Raw genomic sequence first — 10543 nt, forward strand, 5'->3', positions numbered from 1 at the left:
TATGGAAAAAAATACATTGGTTGAACCCCCCCTTTTTATATATATTTTTGAGTATATGCAAATACTGTAATTTTTTTGGGTGCGAGTTCAGTAACAAAAAAATGTACATTACACAAACCAAATACATTTTACTGAAATGTAGTGTTAAGAAAATGAGCACATTTTTTGAAAAAAAATCTTATATAGCTGAAAAAAATGAAAGCATATCTCTAAAAAATTACATTTGTGTATTTTAAATACTGTTCATGAAATAATATATATTTTGTGATCAACCACACACACAACAGCAACATTATAAAGAAAATACAGTTTAATTAAAAATCTTAATGGCTTGGGCATGAAAACATGGCAATACAATGAACGAACGAACGCTGAGGATATTAAAAATACAATAAATAAATCATATTTACAAGCAGACGACAAAAGCAGACATTTTTAGTAGGCGAGTTGGTGTTGAGAGAAAAAAAAGGCGAGTTAAAAGATGTATTTTTTTAAGCACATAAATTTGCAGTGTGACTAACACACACACACACACACACACACACACACACATTATTAACGCTGCAGAGAAACTAACATTTTAAGTTTTGCCTTTTCAGGACATTTACTGCAGGTTTTGAGAGCGGGTAGAGGACAGAAGGGGGAGGTATGTCTTTGATTGCAGTGCATCATCATCATCAAACATGCAGTATCCCTCTCACGACGTTCCGGGAATTAAAAGGTAGGACCCTTGAGTCCTCCTTAAGGCCTAAAGAGGAGACATTGACCAACCTTAGTGACTGCACTGTGCTACTATGTCGTGTTAAGAGGCAATCACAAAGAACAATTCTTTAGTATTAGCATTAAAGTCATTGACTGTGTTAATCTCTTTCATGTTAATGCATCTGCGAGCTGCGTTCACCTGCCCAAAAAGGCACATTTATGATGCCAGTGTACTTTTATGCTGGAGTGAGACATCTCCCCTCAATATGCCGGCTATGGCTGTCATGTTGCCTAGCGAAAGGTCTGAAGGACTGGAATGTGTTCAACGCTTCCCTTTTGGCATCTTTTCAGTCGAGCGTTGTTAACGTAAAAAGAGCTTTCTAACAAACACGAGCGGAAATTGCAACAGTTTTTTATAGTTTGTTAGCATTTTTTTGTCGTAAACTGTTACAAGTAGCGAGAAGCACGTTAAGAGAAACGCAAGGGATGGGCACTTTGAGTTCTCCCTGTTTCATTTTCTGCCCGTCTAGGCGGCACAATACTTGATTATTCATTGAGCTCCCTGCTGGTTGCTGCGAACGAAGTGAAAACTCTAATGCCTCAGTTGCTTCAAAACATCTTAACGCCAGAACATCAACATTCTTGCTGCGGAAAATATGTTATGGTAAGGTTTGGGGCTGAAAAGTCACAACAGCATGAGAGGCTGCATGACCGCTAGGGAGTGAATTAAGTTTCCAGGTTCAGTACGTCCGCGTTGCCTTTGCTTCTGCACGTTTACATTAGCATGCTTTTCTCAATAAGAATCAGCAGGTTTGACCTTGATTTTTTTTTTTTTACACTTGAAATAAGCATTTTAGCAACAAAGCTCAGAGCTTCGGGCTTCCATTGTTTTTTGTTTTTACCATTTAATTTAATTGAGTAATAGAATTTCCAATACATTTCTAATAGTCACATTTTGTTCGCAACCACAAAAAGCGGCTACTTTACTGAACAAGCTAATTGGTAGCAATGCCCATCCCTACGTAGAACGTTGTTTGTACGACATGAATTATTATTATTAGCTCATTCAGGACCTGCGCGGCCACATCATCGTACAAGACAAGCAGCGAGGGGTGGCGGCGGTGGCGTCACGTTGAGTCAAAGATGACAATCTTTGTGGTCCCTCCTTAGCATAAAAGAAACAACAGAAAGCTACCGTTTCCTCACATGCTGCGTTCAAGTCAATCTGGCACAAGACGATCGGACAAAGCAGGAAAGCATCGACAGCATCCTGGGCGATAATGGCACGAAAAGGACAGCGGGCGGGATGGGGAGCGTGGCTGACTATGTGGCGATGTGTGCGGCGGAGGGCACGGACACAAACTCCCGCAGGATGTTCTTGGCCGTTTCCAGGTTGTTCTGCGCGATCATCAGAGCCTTCTGGATGTCTTGGATGGAGTAGCCCTGGGACATCAGGCACTCAATCTCGCCGCTCAGCGCCACACCGCCGCTTGCCAAAGGGGCCGGTGGTGGTGTGTGGGAGGAGGAGGGGAGGGGCTGGTCCGGGAACGGGGCGGGGAGCTCGCGGTTGAGGGGCCGCGCTCGCCGGTCGGAGTTGGCCCGGCGCGGAAGAGGCTTGGGTGGTCGCTCCGGGTCGGATGCGAACAAACCTGCGGGCGACAAAACAAGTTAGCTTTCGCCGACAAAATCTTTACCGCAATCTCAGTTCACTTACTCGCTTCCACAGCGCCGTCGATGCTGAGCGAGCTGAAGGCTTTGGAGGGGCCGTTCATGTCCGATAGGGCTCGCCTGGCGGGCGCCGGAGGGGCCACCGGTCGCGGGCAGTCGTACTCGTATACGTCCTCGAAGGAGGCATTGGCCTGGGCGGCCGCAGACGAGTGCTGGGGACGTTCTGAAATAACACAGGAGCAACAAGTCCTCCTGTTACCATAGCAACCACAAGCAGACTATGTGACATCATATATGGTGTGTTACATGCGTAGTGTGTGCGCATCATAGTGTGTGTGACATACCTGCATGGTGTATGACATCATACATGTTGTGATATACGTACATACTGTGTGACATCATCTCATACTATAGTCCATTCTAAAAGGGTGGGCCAGTGAGCATCATAGAGATGCTGAATGTGGTGTAAACAAAGAACAGGAGTGTAAAGGTGATTTTAGGGGTGTTATTTCATGTCTGCAGGGCTCTAATAATGGTAAAAACCATATTTAGAAAGTCATAAACAGGTTTTCTATGCTCAAACTTTGAAAATTCGCTTATCACAGACTGGTCTGGAACCAATTAATCACAATAAATGAGGGATGAGTGTATACACGCAAATATAACACTGTAGCATAATGCGTTTTTAGTGTTTGACACAATGTATGCCATCAATGCCATTTTTAATCCTTGGTGAGGAAATGACTAATTATTGCAGCCTTGCTTGTCCTTTTGGAAAAGGGTGGAGTGTTACCTTGATTGGCTGCCTCCGAGGACCCGGCCTGGGCCTGGATGTTGCACATGGACTCGTACACTTGAGGGTCACCAGAGTCCACATCGAGCCTGTCGCCACTGAGGAAGGAAGACAATACTAAAACCAAGCAATGTAAAAGAAAACATCCATCCATCCTCTACTGCTTATCCGAGGTCGGGTTGCGGGGGCAGCAGCCTATAAGCAGGGAAACTCTCTCCTCAGCTACGACGTCAAACTCCTCCTCCCTAGGGAGGCGTCTGGGAGGCATCCTGACCAGATGCCTGAGCCACCTCATCTGGCTCCTCTCAATCTTCACTGGAAACAAGTCCGACTTATTGGCAGCAATGCGGACCAAGCTCTGACGCCAATTCTCCAGTACTCATCACAGAATTCCTCAAGGAACACGGTCGGATGCCTACTCCAAGTCCATAAACCACATGTAGACTGGTTGGGCAAACTCTCATGAACCCTCAAGGACCCTGCCAAGAATGCAGAGTTGGTCCACAGTTCCACAAACAGGACAGAAACCACACCGCTCCTCCAGAATCTGAGATTAAACTCCACCTTACCAGGAAGGCTGAGGAGTGCAATACCGCCATAGTTGGAACACACCCTCTGCCCCCCCTTTTTAAAGGGGAACCACACCCGTCTGTCACTCAATACAGCAGAGTCGTGTCAACCAAGACACCCCCACGGGGTCCAGCGCCTTAAGGAACTCTGGTCGGATCTCATCTACCCCTGGGGTCTTGACCACCTTGGCAACCTCAGCCCAGGAGATAGGGGAGCCCACCACAAAGTCCTTAGGCATTACTTGGTCTACAAAAGCAATCAGCATCAGGGTTTCTAATTAGGTCAAAGCACAGCTGTGGCTGTAGGCAACCTCCTGATGACATTAAGGAGGCTGTCAACCTCTAGCCTCTCTCGAATGACAGCCTGGTCCTAATTGGTTGTCATCTCTGTGATCAAGACAACCCCCCATCAAGAATTATACATCATCATCTTTGTCCTACCTGACGTCATTGAGATGGTTTGCTTGACTCAATGATGGTGGCGGGGGTGGGGGCACCAATGACCCCGTTATGATCCACGGGGTGCCGGATGCCGGGAGGGAGGTGGGACTCATGTACTCGTTTTCCTCGGAGTCGGCAGACAGCTTCTCCCTGCTGGACACAGCAGACGTCGGCAGCGACCTGAACACAGTAAAAACATAACATGTTTTTTCCAAGTTAGAGAAACGTCAGCTTGTTTAAAGGGTTCACCTGGCGGCCAGGCAGTAGACGGCGTTGGTTGCCGCCTGGGCTTTGCTCCCCTCCGCGCTGGCGCAGCCGCTTTGAGACAACGCAGAGGGCACCTTGCAGACAGACCGGGGAACCATGTAATTGGAGGCCCAGGCAGGTGTATCCGGGGTGGAGGGCAGGGGTCTTCTCTGGAGTCTGGAGTCCTGACCCGCCAGGGGGGACGGTCGCTCAGGCGGCGGTGGGGGCGGCAGCTCTCTCAGCGCCGGGGGCAGTGGGAGGGGCTTGTCCCTGTGTGTGGCACCCATCTGTGTGCAAAGAAAAGGGAAAAATCCACAGTCATCTGTTTTTGGGAGAACCATTCCAGGCAGCCCAGCTAATTAGAGGTTCCAAATGGTTTTTCTTCTCCTCCCTGCTGGACATTTCCATTATGTGGTGCTGACAGGCCTTAGCGAACCTTTGCTGTGGCTCCTTGGCCCAGCTGGCTGTGGGAGCTGGAAGGTCTCTGCTGAAGGAGGTCCAGTCTGGGCGGAACTGGAGGCAGCTGGGACACTGGAGATGGCGGACGCTCAACCTGAAAACACATCTATAATTGTTCTTTTGCCAAAAGGTATATAAAATGCCATTAATAATGAAAGTTTCATTGAAAAAATGCATTTTGTGTTCAGTTGTGTTGTCATTGACTAACATTTCAATTTGTTTGATGATCTAAAACATCTTACTCTCTTGTTATCATTATATTAATTATGTCTGGTCTACATGTTCAACAAAAACACAAAGTGTTTCCAGCTAACAGGTAGCTAGCAGTAACTCACTAGTTTATGCTGAGCAGCTCACCAAATCTCTATTTTTATAACTGTTCAACTCAGCCTGTATTTAATGATGAATGAGCACACCGTTAGAGTGGGGATATGCTTTGTAAATAAAGTACAATTGAAATGTTGTCGGTCACATAAAACACAAATAGCTCACTTCTCCTTTCTTTAGCAGCTTTTATCGTGTCTTAAGCCTGAACACTGACTTTATGCCGTTTTATACAGGGGCAGCGCAGTGGACAAGTGGTTATGTTGTAATGGCAGTAAAAAGCAAACCGCCAGTATTATTTGTGCTGATAAGTTGATTGTAAACATCAGGGCAAAAAGTTAAACATACATGACTTTCACTGATAATACTTCAAATGTGGCCACTGCCGTTTTGTTAAGTTAATTTTAAAAAACTACATATGGAAGTTGCCTACAGCCACTGCTGTTAAGACCAATATTTTTTGACCTGATGCTAATTGCAGACTGCAGTTAACCAATTCTCGTGCTAATAGTTTGCTTACCTTGCTGCAGGCCAGCCTGCTCATGACAAGGTTGTGGTCCTCTAGCCGGTCGTCGTCATCGTCATCGTTGGCGGCCGCCTCTGCCCTGCTGGGACCCTGGAAGCCAGCAAAAGCCCCACCACCAGCCTTGGGGTGGAAGGGGTCCACCACAATGAGCTCGGTGCCCTTGATCTCACAGCGGCAGAAGGGGCAGCCCTGACCCTCCGACTCCTGATGACATCCCACAAGTTTTTAAGACATGTTGGGGGCATTTTAGGAAGCAATAGCTGTCATGGCCGGGGCGTCACTCACCTGCCAGGCGGTCAGACATGAGGTGCACATGAGGTGTCTGCACGGCTCGATCTTCACGTTCTTGTCGTTCTCGGCACAGATCTTGCACAGCTGGAAGGTGGAGCCCATCTCGCAGTACAACTCATACTGCTCCTGTAAGCAAGATGTGACATGACCTTGAGGAGGTGAGCTCATCACTGTGTGTGTAAGAATAACTAACCTGGGTAACTTTGATGTGGTCTTGTGGAGAAGGTTCGCACAGGCCTGTTAGGTCTGGATTCTGTGCACGACCATCTGGGAACAGATAGCTAGACAACACCCACACACATTTATGTGGAATTTGAGACAACTAAATACAATAGAATAATTGCTAATAAAAACCACTGCTTTAGGCAATGATTTGACCCTGTATATGAATACAGGGCATGAATGTCTTAGCTAGGTACACGAAAGGTAAAGTAGCATCATATGTGTCAAGTGTATTAGCAGCAGGACTCACAATCCCTCCCTGTAGCCGTCAATGAGCGCCTGGAAAAGAGGTTTGTTGTGGGGGATGGTCTGCAGGATGTTGCCGTCGGCCGTCACGTAGCCGATGGCCCACTGGCCCAGGCGGGTGCAGCTCAGCCTGAAGATGTAGCTGACGGAAAGAAAGATGCAGAGAAAGTAAGATCAGATGACCACTTTGTCATGTAAAGTTGTACAGCCAAACCGTGGGCTAACCACACTTTTTAATTATGTCAATTCTACCTGATAACCTTGCATGTACAGTACCACCTATTTTTGCACATTTGGCAGTATTTCCACTGTCGTTGATTGTACATATTGTATATACTATATACAGTATCCCGCGTTTATCACATTTAATTGGTTTTAGTCCTGACCGCGATAGCTGAATTTATGTTAATATATTATATATATTCAAAAATGTCTTATTTAAAAACAAAAACATAGTGGAATTGCAACAGGGAAGCTGTGTGCATTATACTGACTGCCTGCATCATCTCCAACAGCGAGCTGGGACGACCCATCAACCTGCAGATCCACCTACCACCGCATGCTGCTTTAGAGGGAGATGGAGGCGGAGTCACAGGAGACAGGAGTGCGGTTGTGGCGGTAGTCTGACGAGCAGGCTAGAGGCTAGACCTTGACTCTGACTCCATCTGTTCTATCACTCATCTTTCATTATCATTCATTAGTGGTGAGTACCTAACTGCCTTTTAATAAGCGTGTGAGGAATATTATAGGGTTTAGAGTGTCAAAAATAGACATTTCTACCGGTGCTTCCGTCAACTGTGTTTTTTTGCTATTTGCAGGCGTGGGCGATGGGTTTGCAGATCATAATAGCAGGGGATCTACTGTATATGTATAAAACAACAACGTGTCTACTTCTCACCTGCCGGGCTTGTGGATGAACCTGTGCAGACGGGCCTTGACCTCGTCGTAGGTGAGGAAGGCCATGTAGCCTGGATGTGTGACGGCTAGGCTGTTCCAGTTCCTTAACAGCGACGACCATGGCTGCACACACACAAACATACATATACACACATACAAACACAGTTACATTGGCTGTGGTCATAACAGGACTGATGTGGACAAAAGTAATCGGATCCACATCAAGTAAAAATTGAAGTAAAAGCTGTTCCCCTTTTGTCTACACTTCCGGGAAGAGTTTGGGCATTGAGGTCAGAGAAGTTCATCACGAAGTTGTTCTCCCACATTAGACTCATGCAAGCATGTATTCAAGGACACTTGACATTTAGTGAGAACTTATGCATGGATTTATTAAGGTGTATGTCCTAAATGTTTTATCCCCTCCCCATGTACCCCCAAAGTTGGAAGCATAATGTTAAAAAAAAAAAAGAACGGTTCAGTGATAATTTGGGCTAAAAAGCGAATGGAATTATGAATGAATTAGGGTGTGTCCCTATAGTATATATTGACATGTTGAGTGCAAAGTGCTGCATCATCATCTGTACGGTCTACAAGTGTGAGAGGATCTAACCTGGAAGAGCCTGGTGAAGATGTCAAATTCAAAAACAGAGATGTAGTCGTTGCAGGTAAGGTCGATGGTGGACTTGAGGGCCATGGCCTCCAGGCCCGAGCTGATGGGGTGGAACTCGTGCAGGGCCTGGCGGAATGTCCTCCACGGAACGATGGTCCTTTAGATGGCGGGAAGACAGGTCAGGAGTGTGGTAACGTGGACAACACCATGTGGTGATGTGACACTCACTTGTCCCCAAAGGACCTCCTCCAGAACTCTGCGGCATCCGCTTTGGTGATCCTGAAGTTGTCGCCCTGGAAGAGGCCGTTGGGGAAGATGGCTTTGAGCTCGGCCAGCATGTGACTGAAGATAAGTGACAGCTTGGTGAGGTTTCGCCTGAGTAGGAGGAGAGACAACATTGATGAATGTTGGATGATTTTGATGTTCTGTGTTATTGCAGAACACATAAGATGGGCATTCTAGAGCATGTCTCCACACAGGGAGTTGAACAACATAATAGGACCTCTCATGATGAGGAAGCACCGACTTTCGCTTTGTAATCACTTTGAGGACCAAAACAGGAAGTAACTGTGACAATTATAGATTTTATCATTGAATGACTCCTACTTTTACTGCTATTTTTTTATGTTGACTCACTTGCATATTTTTTTCCAGTGATGTCAGTCAGTATCACGTGCACAGCGTGACCTGTAATAATCGTCCTATTGACGTGGAGAAGCATTTGCTATGGACACCTGTAGTATTACGATGTGTGTACTACTAGATGATATTGAAATTATCAATGCAAGCCCACATTTGTTGAAAGCCACAGAGTTCTTCAGAGAAGAACTTCCTGTACTGCACAACAAAGATACATTCATAAATCAATTACTTATAACATTAACTCTTTGTGATGGCTTTATGTACATTGTGGTTGGATTGGTCAATTGGTAATCCATAATATAAAATACCACGTCTTCTGGTGGCCTTACCTGGGCTGGGAGTTCTCCTCGTACATCCTCTCCTTGGCCTCCTTGAACAGGGTCATGGTCTGCTTGGTCTTGTTTGTCAGGTTCTCCATGACCACGCGGAAGTACTCGTTCTCACCCAGGATCTCCATGCGGCTCTCATAGCTCGACAGGACGGTGCGCAGGTGCTGGTAGGTGTCCGGCAGCAGGTCCAAGATGTAGGGTGGGCTGTTCTTGAGCGCCACCTTGGGGTTCTGGCACAAACGCACCACCTTGGAAAAGACAAACAGGAGGATGAAGGCTACTAATGCATGCACAAGGGACACAGACTTAGTACTAGTTGCTAGGTTTCAAAGCAGTTAGTAGGGCAGTTAGTAGGGCATTTGCTTTGAATTGAGATCATGAATCTCTGTGGACACACACGCGCGCACACACACACTCAGGGCCATGTGCTTTTTTTACCTGCTAAGCTGTAACATTATGGATACAAATACGTGAAAGGGAGATGCCGTTTCTGATGACTTCAGCAAACTGTAATGATTGACATGACCATGACCCCTTTGTTGAATAGATCAATGTTTATGCTATAATTACACTTCTGGTCTTACATTTAACTCTTACTTTTTGATAACTCAGCTTTCTATTGGGTGCTGCTAGGCATTGCCTGTATTTGCCGATTGCATTTGGTAACAATGGTGTCAACTGTGGCTAATAAATGCTTTGTTTACAATCAGTCAACTCATCAAAGCGCCGACTGGGTTGCATAAAAGCAGCAATCTCCTCGCGTTTAATTGAACCCAAAATGCCATTGGAAGACAATTAGGACGATAATGGGATTGAGAGGATTATCAGCACAGTGATGTTCACAAAGTCAAGAAAAGGGAAGTAAGTAACAGAACAGTTAGTGAAGGCCCCATGTCACTACCTTATCCATGAGTTTCCAGCATTTCTCCACCATTTTCTTGTCGACCACAGCAGGCTGCGGGGGCTGCAGAGGCTGCTGGTGGGGCTGAAAGGCGTCCTTCATCAAGCCGATGAGACCCGCGCCCCTCCTCGGATTTCCGGCCATTAATTCTACTCGGTGACCGGGGGAGGGGACGGGGTAGAGGGGAGGGGGGGCAGTTGGCCCGGTTGGCAGCCTTCAATCCTGACACCCTTTCGAGCACCGCCTTTGGGCCCTGGTTTGGGCTACAAACTGCTGGTGATCTAGCATGCACAAAAAAACAAACACAAAAAGAGGAGGAGGCGCAGTGGTAGCTAGCTGCTCGCTAGCAAGCTAACAAGCTACATTTGGAGAGTGGAGGGGGGAGTAAAAGAAATCCCTCTCGGTTCTTTGAGTTCGTTCCTCGGTGTTCAAACTCGTCGCTCTGGTGTGCTGTCCGCTGCTGAAGAACCACTTCTGATTTCGAGATAGAGCCAAGCGAGCTAATAATAAAGTGTCGCTGTCGACCAACAAACAGCTTGGGAGTAGCAGCAGTTTGCCACCAACGACAAGTCAGCAAGTAGACAGAGAGGGATGGGGGAACCCGGATATCCTGACGAGATCGCCAAAATAAAGCTAACGTAAATAAACACAAATTATGCCAAAAACTAACGTGTATG

General features: G+C 46.5%; 1 protein-coding gene across 1 annotated transcript; it reads right to left on the reverse strand.

Annotated features, from left to right (window-relative positions):
• Window positions 1–302: 302 nt before the first annotated feature.
• Window positions 303–10463, reverse strand: LOC131138753 (E3 ubiquitin-protein ligase CBL-like). Its single transcript, XM_058087960.2, has 15 exons — window positions 9867–10463; window positions 8966–9213; window positions 8223–8369; window positions 7995–8151; window positions 7386–7507; window positions 6492–6629; window positions 6213–6300; window positions 6014–6145; window positions 5723–5932; window positions 4856–4972; window positions 4423–4706; window positions 4174–4353; window positions 3164–3261; window positions 2417–2593; window positions 303–2351 (listed from the first exon to the last, which is right to left on the reverse strand). The coding sequence occupies exons 1-15, from the start codon at window positions 10008–10010 to the stop codon at window positions 2026–2028; spliced, it is 2568 nt and encodes an 855-aa protein (XP_057943943.2). The 5' UTR covers window positions 10011–10463; the 3' UTR covers window positions 303–2025.
• Window positions 10464–10543: the final 80 nt, after the last annotated feature.

Source organism: Doryrhamphus excisus, linkage group LG21 (assembly GCF_037039965.1).
Source record: "Doryrhamphus excisus strain RoL-2023G ecotype Guam linkage group LG21, RoL_Dexc_Guam_v1.1, whole genome shotgun sequence".
Taxonomy (NCBI): domain Eukaryota; kingdom Metazoa; phylum Chordata; class Actinopteri; order Syngnathiformes; family Syngnathidae; genus Doryrhamphus; species Doryrhamphus excisus.